Genomic DNA, 20,699 nt, shown 5'->3' with positions numbered 1-20,699 from the left:
TGTGCCCTAGCCTGTCTGTGCGCGCATCCGCCCGCGGCCGCGCGCGTCACTCCTCGTGAATCCTAATAGCGTATCGAGCCGCAGAGCTGGATGGCATCGCTCGGTGTCCGGTGCCAGACTGGAACAGCGAGATCACTGCGAGCCGACAGTGAGGATAACAGCTTCCGCCCGCGTGGGAGTGCGCCTGTCCACAAGTTTGAAGTTGACCATCATTAGACCACCGCTCATTACGATCACAGTTTCCTTCCTTTCGAGGGCGTTCTGCAAATCAATATATTGTTTTTTTCAAGTTGGACTGCTTTCACCTCCTCTTACTCTCTACTTTGAGTTTCAGGACAGATATTCCGTGCTGCGCCAAAGCTGCTCGTTTCGGAGTTTCCTGCCTGTCTTGACGCGCAGGGGATTCATCTGTCTCCAGTGCTGTAAGTGTGTTTTATTTCCCTCTCATTAACACACTACACACATTCAGTCTGATGTCTGCACGGGCTGCTCTCCACTTCTTAGCATTTTCTTTAGTTGAACTGGGTGTGTGGAATGGCGAGCGAAGTAATCCTGCGTCCAGCTCAACACATTTAGCCACGAGAGGACCGGAAACGATGTGGTTGTGGTTACAAATTAAAAGCACCGATTCAAGGACAACAATAAGAATCTGAAGTTAATGAGCTCAGTGGAATAATAAGGTTTTAATGATGCCAAATATGACAGGATTTTAATATACAAATATGTAATGAGTAGTGAGCATACAATACTGGAAGTCTTGTATGTAAACACCAGTTAGCTCCACTATCATCTAATGATGACTAGATTGAGTCCCTTTAAACCAGGGGTGCCCAATTCCGGCCCTGGAGGGCCACTTTCCTGCATGTTTTAGGTTTCTCTTTGCTCTAACACACCTGATTCTAATGATTTTCAACACTGTGACAAGCTGCAACTGCTTGAGATCCAGGACATCATAAGAATCAGGTGTGTTAGAGCAGAGAGAAACCTAAAACATGCAGGATAGTGGCCCTCCAGGACCGGAATTGGGCACCCCTGCTTTAAACCATCTCCTATACAGACTGTATTGTGATTTTCTTTGCACCTTTTACTTCCACCTTCTGTATTACTCGTCATCACTGCCTGTCTACAGTTTCAACAAACCAAAGCTTTAATTTTGAAAGTCTCCACAGGAAGTCTTGCTTTAAATGCGCGCGCCTTGACGCTTATCCCTTACGGTGACGGGGAGAAGTCTGGATCGGAGGCTCGCCACCTGGCGATACGAGTTTTTGAGTTGTGAGGCGTCTCCGGGTGTTAGTCCGACCCCTCCGCTGTCCCACTCCCTTAATCTACGCTTTCTGTTTCTCTCTTTCCACAGCAGAGAATTCACCGACTCCATCGCGTGACTTTCCGTTGTGAGAACGGGATGCCCGCTCTGTGAAACGGCGCCGGATAGATGGATGGATTGACGTGTCCGTTCCAGGGCGCACTGGAATAATACAGTGAACTGACAGAGGATCAGCGTGCTGCTCGTCTCTTTCGTCAGGAGTTCATACCTTTTTCTTTTCGCGTTCTCTGGAATTGTTACATTTAGTGGTGGGAACGGGAAAACATTGATTCCAAAAGGCTTTGATCACCTGCTATGTGTCTGGTGTGGAAAATACCTGGTGGAAGGTATACAGCGGGACTCAGTCTGAGAGAGCAGGACAACTGCAACTGACACAGCTCCGTTTCCTCTTTATTTTATTTTATATCTGTGCGTAATGTACGTGGAATGAAGACAGAGAATGGATATAATTTGGGAAATATTGATCATTCTTCAAGCCAATTTTATGGTCTGCATATCAGGTGAGTTATGGGCGTCAGTGGGGTCTTTTGGGCAGGTGCATCAGGCGAATGAATTAATCATCTTTGACTCTTTTTCCTGCAATAAAAAATAAATGCTTGTCAGAAAATGACAAAATGTACCCTGGTTTGTGCATGAAATAATTATGTTTTATTAGGTTACGTTATATGTCTTTCGTGTGTGTGTGTGTGTGTGTGAGAAAGAGAGAGAGAGAGAGAGAGAGAGAGAGAGAGAGAGAGAGACTCAAAACAGTATAGCCTTCGGGACTGGATGCGTAGGCTTCTGACGCACGCATGGCATGGGTGGGCTTTTTATGCAAACCACAAAGAACACGAGGATTCTTTTTTACTGATTATTGTGACTCCGCGGACATTTCGCGCGTGAGCTTGAACCCCCTCTCCCCTTTGCTCTCCCTCATCGTGAAGTATCTCTGGGTTCCAGAAACAAGTCAGTCAGAGTTGGCCGAATAGAGCAGTTGTGCGCACCGTTGAGCGCAGGTCGGGCACTCTGGGGTGTGATGAGCGGATGCGGCGCTGTGGGTCACGCTGTTAACGGCGCTGTGTTCGCTGTGGAAGCAGATGTACCTCAGCCACCAGCGCTCATAAACGGGGCAATGCATTCCCTCACTCCACAGTGATAGTTCGAAGTGCTCCTGTTAGTGTGATTAAATCTCTTATTCATCTAAAAAGTCTTATTTTAAAATATGCGGCAAAAATCACATTCACTCATCTTTCCATTTTGGAGTATGCAAATGTGTCCAAGAGTTTTTAAAATCAAGGCGGACATGAATGGATTAATCCTGTTTTTCACACGACGACGCATGGTTTCCGATACAAGTATCTGCTTATCATTACTGTTGAAATGAATAAAAGTATCACACAGAATAGAGACTCCAAAAATATATATGAGTTATTTGCATCCCTGCATGCAAGAGACATACATCTGCGAATTTACCATAGTAAGATAACTCATGCGTAATCCACTGTATTTACGCATTACGCAAGCCAGCCTGTCCTCTTTTCTACAGACCAGGTTGCCAGCGAGGTGAGGGGTTTGTATGACAAACACCCTGAGTCAGTGGCCTAGCCCCACCCAACAGTTATGATCGTTTTTTTGTCTTCCTTAAGAATATGTTTTAACTTACCTCAGACAAGCAGGAACCATTCTGTGGTTTTGGAAGTCATAAGATTAATAGGAGTAAATTGATTAGAGATTGTATGTTCTTTCCACCACTGACTTCAGCTTCAGTTAGGGCCTAGTGCAACTGTTTGATACCCTTGACCATAATGTACTGTGATAATACCGTTGTTTACCCTTCACACCGGGGAGGGGCACAGACTTTTTGAAGGGCAGGGGCGAAAAGGGAAAAAAAGGGCACATATTGCACATCCTTGCCACTGAAGAGGACACTTTAGCATGCATTTTGGCTCCTAGGGGGCACTTAAGCACGTGTTTTGGCTGGCAAGAGAGGACTTAAGCACGCTTTTTGACTTCCAAGAGGGCACTTTAGCACACGTTTAAGCTTCCAAGAGGCCCAGGTAGTGTGAGTACAAACGGGCCTGGAGTGCGGGGGGCAAGTACCCTAAAGCAGGGGGCATGGTACGAATGGACAGTGGGAGTGCGCCCTTGGAAAGCACTTTGGCTCCTAGAGGGCACTTTAGCACACTGCTTTTGATTGTTATTTCTCAATCAAAAGCCCTGGTTAAACCATGTCCAGTGTCCATCATACTTAGATAATCTGTTATTTTTCATGTGTTTTCATTTCATTGTTTTTTTCTTAAGATTGTGTTTGTTTCATTAATTATAAATGCTTGTGCATATATTTTAGAAAAATAATTCCAGCACAGTAAAAGGGAAACATGGCTCCTTCTGCTTGTTCAGCACGTGATTGATAACAATCTAAGGTTGGCCAATATGTCGTTTCATATTGAGAGAATTGTTGAGTTACGATGTATTTTTGTAGTTTTCCTTGCTTGGCTTCAACTGCTTCATGGGCAGCAGTGCAAAAAGACACTGTAACGTTACTGTGGAAGTGTGTAGTCGTTTGCGTGTGATTGTAGTTTCAAAAAGTGACTTATCCAGTTAAATATGCTTTACTGTAGCACCATTTATGGGCTTATTGTTTTGTTCAGTTAACAAAAAGGTATTGATTTATTTTATTTCAGCTCTTACACTATGTTTCTGGGGCTTACTTGCAGAGATTGTTAGCCTACCAAGTGAGTCAAAAATGCTAAACATCCTCCCTGGCTGAATGATGGTCAAAGTAGAATGTATTTGAACCCATAACAGCATAGCAGGGTGACAGAATGATGCATGATACAAGACTAACGTGGCACACAAAAAAGAGGAAGTGGAGTACTTTTATCTTGTGATTTATATCCATGCAGACCTCACTATCTTCAAATGTAGTCAGCCTGTTAAGTGGCTCTTGTGGTTCTGGAGTGGACTTTAAACTAGTTTGGGCTTGAGACTTAAAGGGACAGTTCACCCAAACTCAAAAATACATTTTTCTTACCTGTAGTGCTATTTATCAGTCTCAATAGTTTTGGTGTGAGTTGCCCAGTGACAGAGATATCGGCCGTAGAGATGTCTGGTTTCTGTCCAATATAATGGAACTAAACAGCATTTGGCTTATGGGGCTTACAAAGCCAAAATAATGATACAAAAAAAAACATTCGAAAAACTCAACAGCAGTGTCTCTTTACAGAAATCAGGACCCAGTTACTCTAGATCAGCCTTGTCAAACTTAAATTCACAGTGGGCCAAATTTAAAAACTGGGACAAAGTTGCGGGCCAAACTCAATATTTACTAAAAAAAAAAAAGACTGCAAATGTGCATGTTTTCCCTTCTCTCCAGATATGTAATATTGAACCTTTTTTTAGTGCAGGTTCTTGTACTTGTCGTGGTGTTACTTATTTTTATATTGTTTTGTTACAGCCATGGTGGCTCTGCAGACCAGAGAAACAGCTCTTTACATTCATAAACAGATAATCTGCCTCCCACCTGTGTTGAAAGCTCCTGTTTTCCATCTTTCTTTTGGCCGTTTTGGGGAGGGGTGGATTAAGTCTGTCTGAAGAGACTGGTAGCATGGATGCTCATGTTTGTTAACAGAAAAATATAAATACAACGCGGAAAATATAATTACAACGCGGGTCAGATTTGGCCCACAGGCCTGAGTTTGACACCCCTGCTCTAGATAATTCACACCCCTGTTATAAGCAGTTTCGTGAAGGAACTATTTTCTTTCTACCAAACTGCACCCACCAACTGTGCATCATCACTGTGCAGGAGAAAGCCCATTTATAGATGTCTTCCTTGTGGTCCAACATTGCTAGCTTGTGGAGATTAGTTTAGAGTGAGCCGATATGTCTAGCTCACTTGAGCTAGCTAACGTAACAGCTCAGACGAGGACCTAAAGTCCCTGAACTACCACACAGATGTTTTCAGTTATTCTGGCTGATTAGACCTCTGCTTGGGCTGAAGGTGGGCGGGGCTTTGATGAGAATTTATGAGGTCATAAATATCCATCTACCACTAAGAATGATAAAGGTGTACTTTGTCCCGCCTTAACAAGTGAAACAAAGCTAACAGAGACTCTGGAAGATGTCAGTCAATCACAGTAGACACACCCACACAGTCCTGAGAAGAGGTCTAATCAACTAGTTAACTAAAAACACCTGTGTGGGTGATCAGGGGCTTTAATGTTTACATCTTGCACTATCATGTGCCTCTTTTCCACGAGTATGTGAGCTGTAAAATTAGCTAGCTCAGGTGGGATGCATACATATGTTTCCCGGGTCCGCTTTGTATGTGACCGGGGACATCTGACCCTTTTTTAAGAAAAAGGTGCCAAGTTATTACTGTTATTTTTTCCACAATCAGTGCCGAATTCCACTGTAAATAGGCTTATGTAGACCCTAACACTACCCCTTAACCCTGACCCTAACCGTAACCCTGAATTAAATCAGCAAAGGCATGGACTTATGCGACTGGGGAACATCAGACCCTTTTGGGGAAAAAGGGTCCGATGTTTTATGAGCGGGAAACATAAGGGTTGACCCCCTTAGATGAGCTAGCAGTATCCATTAACAAGGGTTCTAAATTAACTTTTTTGATCACCAGCCAATATGGCTGGTAACTCTCTAAAGATACAAGCATTTGATAATTAATTAAGTGTAATCGGAATTTTTGACTTTACTTTACTAACATTTGCTAACTACCTCCTCTTTAGTCGTTTTGTTTAATCTGAACTTTTTGTCTTTACTAACGTTAGCTAACTCCCTCCTCTTTAGTCCTATAGTTTAATATGAACGTTTGACTTTACTTTAGTAACGTTAGCTAACTCCCTCCTCTGTAGCAATTTAGTTTAATCTGAACTTTTGACTTTACTTTACTAACGTTAGCTAACTCCCTCCTCTTTAGTCCTATAGTTTAATATGAACTTTTGACTTTACTTTACTAACGTTAGCTAACTCTCCCCTCTTTCAGTCTATTTTCCCGCTTCGGCTCTGTTCGTTTGTTGGACGCTCCGTTTGTTTCCACGGTTTCTCACGCTGGTTTCACTGCAAACTGCGCACAGCCAATGGGCGTATGAAACGTCATCACGTAGCATTACAGCACAGTGTTTGTGGGAAAGGTAGCAAGTACCACAACAGGGATAAATGACCGAGAACAGAGGCTTGTATAATGCATGTAATGCCTCATATTTTACATCACTGGCCAAACTGGCTAGTAACTTATTATCAACACCCTCCAAAATGATTTTTAGCGCCATTTGGCAGGTGTCAATTTAGAAAACCCTGCCGTTAACTACGAACTAATCTCCACAAGCTAGCAATGTCGGACCATGAGGAAGACATAAATGAGTATGTTTCCTTCTGTGTGTTAATAAGGTTGGCAGGTGTAGTTCAGTAGAAAGAAAATAGTTCCAATTGAAACTGCTCCCAAACAAGGGTGTGAATTATCTTGAATAACCGGGTAGGATTTTTGGAAAGAGACACTGCTTTTGAGTTATTAAAATCTATTTTTGTGGCAGTTTAGTCACCATAAGCCAAATGCTATTTAGTTCCATTATATTGGACAGAAAGCAGATATCTCTACCGTCCATATCTCCATCACTCAGCAACTCACACCAAAACTATTGAGACTGATAAATAGCACTACAGGTAAGAAAAATGTCTTTTTGTGTTTGGGGTGAACTGTCCCTTTAGGTCTCAAGCCCAAACTAGTTTAAATTCCACTCCAGAACCACAAGAGCCACTTAACAGGCTGACTACATTTGAAAATAGTGAGGTCTGCATGGATATAAATCACTAGATGAAAGTACTCCACTTCCTCTTTTGTGTGTGTGCCATGTTGAACGTGAGCGTCTTCCTTTGGTGATGCTTGGGATTGTCAGCATGTTTCTTTCAAATAAATGAGCTCCATACAGTCAGATATCAGCCTGTTGTTATCATGTAGCTTGATGTCAGGTTAAACTACATAAATCTACAGGAGTGATAATGCAGCTAAAGGCTTCAAGGCAGGCTATTATCTTTCACAGTTGAGCATGGATTGTGGACATGAAAGTCTCCTCAGTGCCAAGACTCTAATCCGTGATGTAATCAAGAGGCAAAGCTTGGCATCGCTCCAGTGACAGTGAACCGGAGACGGACTCAGTGGGCACAATGACAAGCACTAGGTGATTTTATGAAGACATTGAGCTTTAATCATTCTAAAATGTTCAAAGTCCAACACTGTGGCCACCCCTTTCTGATATATCGGAGGAATATACAGTACATAAAATTTATTTGACCGGGCTCTCAATGTAATTACACACAGTTCCAAGAACAATTTACATACCAGTGTGTGTGTCTGATGTAATATGATTGTACAGCAACCGTGACCAACAACATAAATTGTGTAAATTGTATACAAGTCCAGTTTTTCTGCTAATTGTAAACAAATACAAATGGTAGGGGTGTCACAATTTCCAAATCTACAATCCAATTTGTCTTTTGATGAAGAGCTCATGATTCGATTTGATTTTTGATTTTAATATTTTACAATAAGAGTAAGAGAGAGAATTACAAGGTGTACCTGCATGCACCATGAATTTATGAAGGGCACCTTAATGTACCATGAAGTCCTGTCATATGACCATTTGTTGTTTGTTTACATAACTCATGGGGGAGGCTGTTTCAAGGAAGCAGTTCTGGGGCCTGTTTCACAAAGCAGGTTTAGTGAAAACTCTGAGTCTGTTAACCCTGAAATGAGGGAAACTCTGAGTTTTCCGTTTCACAAAGGGAGGTAACTCAAACTTGAGACAGAGGGGTAACTCTAGCCTGTTTCACAGAGAGAGGTAACTTAACCTCTCGGTCAGTTACCATGGTTACATGCTCTCTGAAACTAACCTGGTCGGGACCAGGTTTTTCTCAGAAAACCTTGAGTTTCTCTCTGTCTCCACCCTCTTTCAGCCACACACAGTGTTTGATTTCCTCATTCATTCAGTCAGTGGGCGAGTTTTGGCGTAGTATAGTTCCGTCTGTTTTTTCAGAAAATCACTGCAAACATCAGTCAGTAGGCCTACATTAGAAGTTATATTAGGTGGTGACTATTTCACTACCATGGCATGTCCTTTTGATAACGATCCCGTGGATGAAGGTGCAGCAATACTGCACAGATAATTTAATATTCGATGATTATCAGACATTATCAGGCATAGACATTCTTAATATACTGCAGCCATAATTACAAAATGAATGAAATGGATCTTTTGAGCAAGTTGAATGTAATTAACTGAGCGTTTCCTAAATATAATCCCAGCTTTTTTTGCAATTCATATGTTCAAAAGTGTGTGCTTTTAATTTGGTTACCGCTATATAAACTACCCCTATATAGCTTTCTGATCCAGAATATCACCTATAATGCGAGGGGGTGCATTTCATGGCAGGGGTTCCGGATACGCACAACACCGTTTCATGTCACAGTCCATCATTTACATACACAGCCTCATCCGTCCTTACATTTCCAACATTAACAACCAAATGGAGTTTTTTATACAACATATAAAACAGCCACAGCCACTACGTTTAAACTTACGCACTGACCCGAGCAGCAACATTTTCCCACGCCGTCTACCTCTCTTTTGCTGCTGCAGCGGTGTTACACTTTCGGCGAAAACCTGCTCAAACTCTCCGCGCATTAATATTTACAGTTTCAGTTGTAGCGTTGCGCTCCGCTTCCCCGTTGCTATGGTGACTCGTCGAATCAGGGCTCCATTGATGCTGTCTTTTTTTGCTTGTGGTGCACACGCTTAACTCCAGGTCAAACTACTCTGAGTTGATCAAACTAACGCAAATCTGCTGTTCTGGAACTGAAAACTCAGAGTTTCCTATCTCAGAGTTGATCAACTCAGAGTTCAGGGTTAGACTCGGAGTTTTTTGAACCTGCTTTGTGAAACGGACCCCTGTTGTTTCTCCCTCATCTCTGACTCTGGCAGTGGCCATGGTGTCTCGAAACAGCATCTGCAGGCTATTGCTAAGCTAACGTTACCCTGAGTCTTTAGCTTCATGCAACCTGCCAGCAGGAATGTTATCGGAAATTCACCACGATGTAAGATCACTTTCCTGCTGGAAAATATATATTAAGAAAAAAGGCATTAGGAAAATGTTTACTAAGGTAATAAAGCAAGTCCGAAGTAGGGTTATTTTCTCATTGGCTTCTATACAAACAGACTTTCTTTTTTTAGTCAGTTTAGAGTTTCCCCCTGCTGGAATTTAGAAAGAATGTAGGTTAATATCACTTCACCATTGGTTTCATTTTTTAGACCTGGAAGCTACGTCAATCTTCATGATACAAACTATGATCACAGCCCTAGTGTTCCAGTATTGTGGCAATTGTTTTTTATTCTGGACCATTTCTTCTTTAATTTGTGGTTCCAAAGCTTGTTGAGAGGTCTGTGGATTATCCAGAATATTCAGGTCATTATTTCTGGAAAATCGTGTTGACTTTTTATTGCAGCACCACAAACCAAATTCACTGCCGTTGTATTGGGTTGTAGGTAGAGATCTGTTCTGTTGTAAGGTCTGAGGTAAGAGGCCAGTTGGTCTGGGGATTTTTCACCACTACCATTGCCTATGATATTTTGACCATTTGCCCTGTCTGTAAATTAAAAACCTCTGGCAGGGGGCCCCACCAGACTGATGGTATGGTTAATCTCATCTAGAGTCTCAGCACTGAAGCATCATCCTCAATTTTGATTTATCAACATCTTTTCTTTCTTTCTGCTGTCATTTTGTCAAATATAGTGTAGCAAAGATCACGGTTGTAATCCCTTGTTTTCCTACATTTGTTCATCATTAATTGGAATGTTGGTTCCCTTGGTTACAGGAAACATGGTGTATTTTCATTGTGCATTGCTAATTATAAAACATAGTTTCATGGTTATCAGACAATGTTGCTTTGATGTTACATGGGCTACATATAGAACGTTTGAATCTGAACCTCCTCCTCAGCCTCTATATTAATATATTTCATATGTCCTATTCAATCAGGGCTACAGGTTTAACACTGCTTTTTCGTTCACATGATCTTGAAAGACAGTCTAATAATAGCCATGATGGAGGAAGCCTCATATCTAATACATGCCAATGTTTTTTCATATCTGCCTACATGGTATCCCACAGAGGCATGCATATAGATGATAAATACAAAACAGTAATATGGATGTAAAGCAGGGCCAGATCAAACTATGGGACAGAGGTGCAAAAAATAAGCTGCTGGGCGCCTATTTGCCCCCTGCTTTTCCTGCTCTTTGTGCTCCAAATCACAGCATTTGGTTGAGATGAAGTAATTCACCAGTTTGACTGTCTTCCGCCCATTAAATGGCTGTTGTTATCTTATCAGTTGTTATCTGCCTCATACATAAAGGTTAGAAGGGGCCTGCTCCACCTTCTACTGGGCGCAGAAGGCTGTTGCATTTTTGTAGGTTTAGGCCCTGAAACTATGTGATTAGTTTTGGAAAAAAAATATCATGGTCTGGATTGAATACCTTACGTTACTGAATTTACGTTCATTGTGCGGTAAAAAGCGCAAAATCATCCCATGGTCTTTGTTGACACTTCCATTCATCAAATGAGCCATCGAGACAGATAACGGAGAAATCCAGGAGAGTCGCTAACAGCCAGATGTGACTATCACTGATTAGCTCTGGGCAGTACAGTGAAGGCATTAAAACGTCTTTTTTAACCACTAATACTGCTCAAAATGACACCAAACATCTGCAGTAGCATGATAAAAGTCCCTTCACGGAAAACAAAGCACACACAACGTAGTTCCCCAGAGTTTATTTTGAAAGACTTACCTGCTGGCCGCGGGACCAGCTCCTCTCATAGTAAAGTCCATTCAAGTGGATTACCAAAGTCATCCCAAAAGGAAGGAGCACATTGGTGCTTTGTTTTATGTGTAAGGACTCTTCTCATGTTACTTCAGAGGTTTGGTGTTATTTTGAGCAGTATAAGTGGTTAAAAAAGACGTTTTAATGCCTTCACACCCTTCAAGTCGATTAACAGATGCAATCCAAAAGGACTCTCTGGGATTTCTCTGTTAATAGTTCATACACAGAAAAAAACTTTCTCAATGGCTTATTTGATGTATGCAAGTGTCGAAAAAGACCTTGGGATGATTTTACGCCAGAATTACACTTAGGGCGTACTCACACTGTCCTTCCGTACCGCGACCCGGGCTTTAGGGTACTTGTCCCCCCTCCCTCTCCCCCCGCGCCCAAGCCCCGTTTGTACTCACACTGCCAGGGCCGGCCAATGCTTCTTGCTGTCCATACGACATCATGCCGTAACACGTCACACGCATTGATCGCGTGTGTGTGGCTTTGTTTACAAATCTTTCCACAGACCTCGGAGTTTTTGTGCGTCTTGTCGACTGTTTTTGAATATTTTCATCCGACCAAAATCTGCAGTAAACACTCCACCTCCGCATCACACCAACGTGAACCTTTCACCGCCATTGTTGTTGTTGTTAAATGTCCGCGCATGGTCCGTGCTTCTATTTACATGTCCGAACAGGCGGACATAACGCTACTGCTGTAGGGCTCGTGCTCGTGCTCGTACATGTGTGCACGCTCGTGCTCGTACATGTGCAAACAGCTCCTCTAAAGCCCACCTCTTTCAAGCGGGCCGTGGACGGCCGCAGTTATGCGCGGAACAAGTGCACTCACACTGCTTAAAGGTACTAGGCTTTAGCTGAAAAACCGGTTTTGGCCCCGGCCAGAAGGACAGTGTGAGTACGCCCTTAAAGTCTCAGCCTTTAATTGACACAAATTTATCAAAGAATTAAGACCAATAATCAGCATTATTTACAGTGTTGGGCAGTAACTTGTAACATGTAATCAGGATTATGTAATCTGTTTACAAAAATTTGTATAAACAAAACACATTTTTGTGGCTGAATCCATATTTTATAGAGGCTAATTTCTCGCTGCAGCAGCCCAGGGTCCAACTCTGACCGGGCCCTTTGCTGCATTCTCAGTTTTTCCAGTTTGTTGTGTACATCTCATAGTGTCTATTACTATAAAACTCATCAGGCTGTCTTTAGGCTGGATTTGTACTTCTAAAAATTCAGACTGAGCAGATACACAGAAGATTGTGTCTATATCTGTTTCAGATATTCCAAAGGGAAAAAAAAAGAATATTGATTTTTGGTGGACTCCAGTTGTGGCGAGATCTATAAAGACTTGTTGTGTTTGCTCTTACACAGTTTATTTATTTTCTGGTAAAAGGCCAGGGCCGAAATATGTTCTTGTACTGCTGTGAGCACACAATCATAGGATTTGTACCTCTCCTCTATTATGGTGTCTTTTCTCTCACAGCATTTGTATGCTTCCTCTGCCCGGAAGTGCTCAAAAAGCCAGTTCTAAACAGGATTTGACATTATGCGCCAAGTAAACAGTTTTGTCTGCTGTTCTCCATCTGTTCAGACACAGAAATGCCTTTTTCACTCCTAAGTTTTACCTTAACATCAGCAGAAATCCTTCTATCGCCACACTGTGACAGATTGGTATAAAAGGACTGAGCTTTTTTTCTCCCTTGTTTTATTTGATGCACCTCTAAGACGAAGTGGAAAAATACACACACCTAATCAAAGACAATGGTCTAAACAGATTTCAAGTGACATATCATTGTATTCAAGTACATAAATATTTGGCCATTTATAATAAAATTGCAGAATTTCATCATATTGCAACATGTTTATGAAGACACCCAAGGCAATTTAAAGGGATTTTTCTGCCAATGCGTGAAAGTCAAAGTGTGTCTCCACTGTATGTGTAGTGTAGTTTTTTTTTTCTTTTCCATGGTAACAGAAGCTCCTGTAGCTGAGCTGCTAAGCTAATCACTAGCTACTCATAGTTTACAGAGAGGGAGGGGAAGAGGTGGGATTACATGGAGCAGAGGAGACGAGGGGAGACGAGAAGATTGGATGGAGGGTATGAGCCAATGGGAGCCTTTCAGACCAAATGGCTTACATTGGTCAATTTCTATGCAGGCCTACGGCTGATAGACTGAATACAGTCTATGACTGACCTGCAATCATAGATGTGTGTTAAAGACGATAGGTAGATGGTAACTGGTTTGTTTGTCATGTTCAAGAAAAACTGAGTCTTTTCTCCAGGGTCCCTTATGGCAAAAAAAATGCTAATCAACAAACTGAGGTTCAAAATATCGATACATGACTTTTTATATTTCTTGTCATAAAATAAACTCACTAGTAGATATTTAAAAGTTGTGAAAGCAGTAAAAAAAATGACTTAATTTTCTCTACTATCCCGAGAGGAACGCTTACTCTATACATTGTTCTTAAATAAATGACTATGTGGCTAATGCTAATTTATCATGGAGCTCTGAAACACAATGCAGTTTTTCTCTGCATCATTTTCAGTTTTCTTGTTTTTTTGCTGAGCATAAACAGGAATTTAGCCTTTGTTCATATAACTTGAGAATTCACTGTGGCATGCTAAATAGACTTTTGTGTTGTCATCTATTTTGCTTCAGCAAAAGATCTGTGCCAAAGGAAGCACAGTGTTTTTCTGTCAGTCGGGTGTCTGTCTGTCTTTCTTGTGACAACCTGTTTCACAGCTGGGAGTGTTTTCAGTTGTTAAACTTGTACTATCTCTTCTTCTTTTAACCAATCTGTATGTTTCATGTCTGCCCTCTGGGTCGATGCTTAAATGCAATTTTCATCTTGTGGAACGTGTTTGATGGGAACGTTGAGAGTTTCTTAAATTCAATATTGAGTTCTTCTGCATTGAGATTGCAGTGGCGGTAATGAAGTCCCCACCTAATGCATGACTTTAAATTTTCAAAACAAGCTGTGCAAGCCAAGTATTGGCTTCAAGGCAAAGCAATATCAACACCGGAGTGCTGCCAGGAACATTAGTGACTCTCCTTCCCCCTGCTGAACCTCATTTTGTGAGCAACTGTGACCAGTGCAGATAATCACACGTTACCTTCAGAGTAAAACGTGCCCTCAGGGAAGCTTTGGAATTTAAATGGGATGATGAAATCACAGGGTAGGGGCCCGGGGTGTATTCATGACAATAACACGTGTCTCCACCAGCCGGCCATATGCCACCGGGCAAACATCCGCGTCGCTCAGGACTCCTGCAACTCCCTGCTCTGCTCTGAGTGGATGTATCTCATGCTGTAAACCCCAGTGGCACATGGTGCCTGCAGTGTGTGTCTGCTTGAATCTCTGCCCACCCACTTCTGCTTGGCTGTCTGGTCAGTTCCAGCGTGTGTGTATGTGTGTGGGCTGCCCTTTGGCAGTTTGATTTGTGGAAGTCATTTTGATTGGTCCTCATTTCTACAACGAAGAAGGTATTTAATTGAATCTGAATCCAGTCTGGAATTTGCTCATCAAATGGGATTTTTTTCTCAAAATCCCTTCTTGAATCTTCCTGCATTCTGCTCTCAGCACTAAAGTTATAAATAACTCAGCTGAAGTTTGTCTTCGAAGCTTTTTGTCACACAAAGTATTGAGTGTTCCTAGTGAGCCTAATTAATGTTCACAACCTATAGCTACAACTTGGAAATAAGACAAACAGCATCAAATGTTATTAAATATGTATCTGACACACTAAAATAACAGGTGCAGTCAATTTACTGATGCAGTTTTTCAGGAAATATTGGAGCTTTAGAACTTTTAACGGGAGACTGTGGGGGAATTTGAACTAACCCATATAACCATGAAACCTCCCTATTTTATTACTGACATTAGGACAATTATTTTTGTATTACAAGTTTTCTGAAATGTTATGTTTAAATAGGCAAATGAGGCATTCTCTTATGAATATGAGCCAATTTTCATACATTTCCTAAAGAGAAAAGTGAACATTGGATAAAGCCAGGTTAAGAATGTTTTAATTTTGTTGATAAATCAAGCGGCCGTCCATGCGAACACAGGTACTTTTTAAACCTTGTGTTTCTTCTTCACGGTTTGGCCTTTCATCCACACGTAACCGCAGTTGTAGGCTCCTGAAACAGGAGTTTTTTGTTACCGTCACACTGTGCGACAGTAAGTTGTAGTAATGGAGGCTTGTGGAGCAGTCTACACATGACCAGCTGACGGAGGCGGATTTTGCAGCTTCATGCGGACGGAGATATTTTTTCATCACACCGGTGGTGTGGACGGGAATTTGTTTTTAACCGGGGGCCATAAAAGTTTGGTTTCAAAAATACCCGTAATCGTGTGGACTAGGTCTAAGAGTCAAAGGTTTTTACAGATATCTCTTTTTATCACTCCATTAATTAGAAAACACTGTTTATATGTACGTTTTAAGGAATAACATGTCTTATAAATGAGGCTGTGAATGATATCTGAACATATTCCTCTCTAAAAACCTTCAGAATATAGATACAAATGAAACTGGACGGTTCCATGTGTAAAGGTGCTACTGAAGTGAAGATTTGTGGCTCAAAGTAAGAAAAAAAACGAATTTAGAGAGAACAGCCTTTTTAAGGTATGTAATGTAAAATGAATGGCTATGCATGACTTGAAAAAGAGCCAGTGTCGTGCCAGAGCACAGTGGCACAAAGGAAGGCCCTTCACTGACTTTCCTTTCATTAAACGGCCTAAAAGATGACCAGGCTCCTACAGTGTCACTGTCCACATCTCTACATGCGTCAGCCTGCATGGACTTCAATGCCATCGTTGGCTGCTGCTTGTAAAGAGAGATCTCTAGACATTTTTCTAACCATTGACAAACTGCTTTCGCCTCTGTGTGCAGAGTAAATGTGTCTGCATGGCTGATATAAGTCCCACTCTTCACCTCCGGCACTTTTGGCTCTTCTACAGCTTGGTCCATTTTTCAAATGCACACATTTAGCTAGGACTCTATTTTCCTGACCTACCCACCTGATCATGCTAATCATGAATGTCTCTTAAAAGAAAAGGCAGCATAAATGTTTTACAGCGCAGCATTCGATCTTGACCCTTGATGATTTGGCTTTAGAGTTAACTTCAGGAATCAGGATTTATTGATGTCAATAAGATGTCCTCACAAGCGTGTGGTAGTACAAATATGTGTGTAAGCGTGTGGGTGTGTGTGAGTGACCACCTTGCCTGCCCCCAAGCAGCTCATCACATCTGCTGCTCAGGAATCTGAAGTCTATCAGCCAGCTGGAGTGAGACGACCTCCACGCCAGCTGTAATTTACCACGGGGAGATGGGATGGGTAGTGTGTGTGTGTGTGTGTGTGTGTGTGTGTGTGTGTGTGTGTATTTGTGAAGGATTGACGCAGTAAGTCGGTGATGGAGAATGGCAGAGAAAGCAGGGACAGGAAGAGAGAAGACGGCGGCTGGTGTCGGTAGCTCTACGGAAGCGACACATTTCAGGTGGACAGTGAGTTTTTCAGAGGCTCCAATGGGAAAGCAGCCCTGCCTGCTCCGTGCAACAACACCATCCAAGCGCCCCAATTCACTCTCCATCGCACACAGGCCCTGTCAGGGAAATTCTCAAACTGCTAATCTGATAATCCTGTGCAGATGTGTGTCCTGCAGCAGGAAGAGGAATAGTGTGTCCTTATGTGAGGGAGGTGGCGAGTGAGTGAGTGTTTTACAGAAAGTGGGTGGGTAATACAGAGAGCTTCATTCTCTCTTCCTTCTCTTTCTGTGACAGAAGGGGTTTGTTTTGCCATGTCACCAGTTGTTCTGGAATAATCTACATGGGTGTTTACACAATCTGCCAACACACAGCCGAGATACTGTACGGGTTTGGTCAATTCTTCAGTCTGGAAACAGCTGATATTATCACATTAGTGTATATGCAGTGAAAGTGATGGAATAAGCTGTATTTATATAACACAAGTGGATCATTTTGAGCCAATCTCTCTTCTATCTGGGATTTAACTCCACACTATCACACCAGCTACTGTACTAGATGCATCCCATGCTTTACAAAGTAGTCTTTCCAGCCTGATTGTGCTCGAACTGTATTCACATGACCGTCCCACGTCCCTGTCCCAGCTAGATCTGTAGAATCTGCGGACATCTTGAGGGCTATGTGTTGTCCTATCTTTCAATACATTCAATTGATGCTTCCTTGCGTCCTCTCTCCTTCATCCCCCCTCTGCCATCGTGAAGGATCCTCCCTGAAATGCACTTTGAGGAGTCAGGAGAGAGGAGGCTTCTGGAGGAGCTAAGAGAGAGGAAACGCTGGTGTACCCTAACAGGATTGTGCTGTCAAGTCTTTCTTTTTTTTTAAATCTTTGTTTCAAACTGTCAACAAACACATCAAAAGAAAACATCAGAATCACACAAATGCAGATGAAGCATCCAGACAACAAAAGTAAAAGCAGCCAAACAGAAAATGAAACATCAAACATGTAGGATAAAATAAATATAAGTCGAAATGAAAATGTGAATGTATAATAAGTTCAGTTAAAAACAGTAAAGATCCTTAGTTAAAGGTTGAATATGTAGAATCTTTATTGACAGCTATATTAAAAAAAGAAAAGAATGGACCCAGAGGGTGTTTTGAGGGGTATGGAATGAAAGTATTGCTTTTCCATAAAAAAATATATTTAGTCTGAATTACTATAACGTGTAAGGATCAGACTTTAAAGTTGGGTCCAAATTGCTGTAACGCAGTTTAGTCGTTGATTTTTAGACATAATGATAGAAACTATATTGGGGTCCCCTGCTAAAGCTGCTGCCCCCGCGACCCGACCCCGGATAAGCGGATGAAGATGAGATGAGATGAGATATACGGCAGATATTTTTATATTGTTTTAACGGTATGATTATAAAACTGTAATTTTCAAATAATATGAATTTGCAGTTAATGTGCTTCTTGAAGCCAATTTAGACGTTATCGTCTGTAACGATATCTCAATATATATTTCATTGAAAGAGGATAAATCATACCGAATTATTGACCAGCCCTAGTTGGACCCCATGTTCTTCAGGAAGCAGGACATGCAGGAATTGAGATGGCAAAGGATGGAGCAATGCTTGATGGGCCTCCAACAGCAGATGCAAGAGCTCCAAGTGATTATGGATGAGTCCCATGAGCTCAATAACCGATACAGCATCTGGAGCAGACTGCTTCTCTCGGTCACCAACAGACATTGCCCACAGAGAGATTGGCCACTTAAACAGTTTGACATCAGCCCCTTTGGGCCTGATCCCTGATACCAAAACCGCTCATGCCAGGCACCTAGCGGCACCTCCTGCTGGTAGATCATCCTCAGCCCCTAGGATGACCTCTCCGTATCCTGATTATCTCCTCAGACCAGTGCATCCAGCAAGCCCCGGGCCCCTCACTCCTCAGTGTGCGGTAACTCAGCAAGCAGCACAGGTCACACCTGCCAACAAGCTTTCAACCTGTTGGTAACAGTATCAACAGGAAGTTCTAGTAGCTAATGCAACATGACTTTCTAATGTTGATATTCACTTAATCTATATAATATACTTAAAAAGGAAAAAAGAAAGAATGCTTATGCTGCATTCAATGGACGCAAAATAAAAGTAAGAGACAATTTCCTGTTAGATATATTCTGTAAGAACAGGTTCTCATGTTAGTGCATATTGGATAACATAAACTAAGATTCGGACAGATATCTGTGATAGGACAATATTGGCTGATAATATCGGCTGACTGACACATCTGTTTGGCCCTAACTGAAAGACATGGGGCCTCATTTATCAAACTTGCGTGAAAACGGGCGCAGATCTGAGCGCAGAATTGGTCGTAGGAAAGGACCCACGTGTGATTCATGAAACATTCGTATCGGACCAATCTCAGCGTATGAATGAGCAGGCCTTGATAAATGCGGCGGCTGAATTTGATCGTCTTTAACATGTTACGCCCTTAAATATTCCTGGTTCGGAGGCCTCGCCCACTGAGGTCAAACACGGAGAGAAGGAACGCAGGTTAGAAAAGAAACTTTCCCGACACAGAGATCGGCATCCTGACATCCGAGATGGAGCAAAATAAAGCTGAGCTTTTTGGCAGTCTTAAGAGTGGAATAAAAGGGGCCCATAAAAACCTCGTACAAGAATAACAATAATAAACCGAGGCAGCGCTCCACTGAGACCCGTTTGCTGTTGGACAGGTATGCCGTATTCAGCACCCCTGCCGTGAAATGCACCCCCACGCATTATAGGTGATATTCTGGATCAGAAGGCTGTTGTTTCCACCTATAGGAGCAGGGCCGGAGTGGGACTCATTTTCAGCCCTGGAGTTTCATACCTCAGACCGGCCCACTTTAGATCACGACCTATTATATTAAAACAATGTAATTATAACTTTACATGTTAAGCATACAATAGCGCACTGTTCTCTAAAGCCTTGTAATTCAGTGTATTTTTTCTAAAATAATTCCAATTCAGTGGAAGTAATGGTTGCTTCACAATGGGGATTTATTTCAACATGAGTGCACATCTCCACCATTATTCTTTGCAACACAACATCCTTTTCAACAAATTATAAAAAGAATAAATAAAATATAACATATCAAATTTGAAAAAATAATAAAAGGGTAATTATCTGTAATGGGCTACACGGTGGTGTAGTGGTTAGCACTGTCGCCTCACAGCAAGAAGGTTCCAGGTTCGCATCCCGGCCTGGGCCTTTCTGTGTGGAGTTTGCATGTTCTCTCTGTGTATGTGTGGGTTTTCTCCGGGTTCTCCGGTTTCCTCCCACAGTCCAAAGACGTGCACGTGTTAGGTTAATTGGTGTCTCTAAAAAATTGCCCGTAGGTGTGAATGGTTGTCTGTCTCTGTTCGTCTCTATGTGTCCTGTGATAGACTGGCGTCCTGTCCAGGGTGGACCCCGCCTCACGCCCGATGTCAGCTGGGATCGGCTCCAGCCCCCCCGCGACCCCGACCCCGGGATAAGCGGTTGAAGATGATTGAATGAATGAATGAATAATCTGTAATAACAATCAGAACTTAGATTTCACAAACATTTAGATTTAAACATGAACAAAGAATAAAATAAGTATTGCACAAGTTTGTTATTCACAGTAAATCATAACTTTCTAGAGCTGCCATTATCAGTTTTTCCTCTGCACAAGAATAGTGTCAAAGAAACATGGCCAAACCTAAAACATTAATAAACGCCTGAGCAGTGCACTGGTCTCTGGGGCATTTGGGCATAGAAAGTGGTTTTATTGGAACTGATGCTTGCTTGTTCACACACTAGCTCACCTGTGTCTTCCTCACCACTGGCTCCTGGCTCTGCCTCTGACTCTAAATCATAAAAATGTTCATAAATCTCGTCACAAATCTCCCCCTTTTCAAGTCAAAAATTCAAGTCAGTTTCATTATTGTAGTGCTGAATCCTCTATCATCATCCAGAGTGGCACTGGGCAGATCCAACAGT

The 20,699-nt window shown here is 42.1% G+C and overlaps 1 protein-coding gene across 1 annotated transcript in view; it reads left to right on the top strand.

Moving 5' to 3' along the window:
* Positions 1-1,763: 1,763 nt before the first annotated feature.
* Positions 1,764-20,699, top strand: part of ca10a (carbonic anhydrase Xa) — a gene marked incomplete at its 5' end in the record, with an annotated part of 322,140 nt that continues 303,204 nt past the window's right edge. The window contains one exon of the mRNA XM_083932762.1: positions 1,764-1,824. Within this exon, the coding sequence (XP_083788888.1) occupies positions 1,764-1,824 (61 nt within the window). The remainder of the gene's footprint in view (positions 1,825-20,699) is intronic.

This window comes from Echiichthys vipera, assembly GCF_963691815.1.
Source record: "Echiichthys vipera genome assembly, chromosome: 18".
NCBI classification, from domain to species: Eukaryota; Metazoa; Chordata; class Actinopteri; order Perciformes; family Trachinidae; genus Echiichthys; species Echiichthys vipera.
The sequence above is the reverse complement of the archived record's forward strand: the minus strand, read 5'-3'. Positions and strand labels throughout refer to the sequence as shown.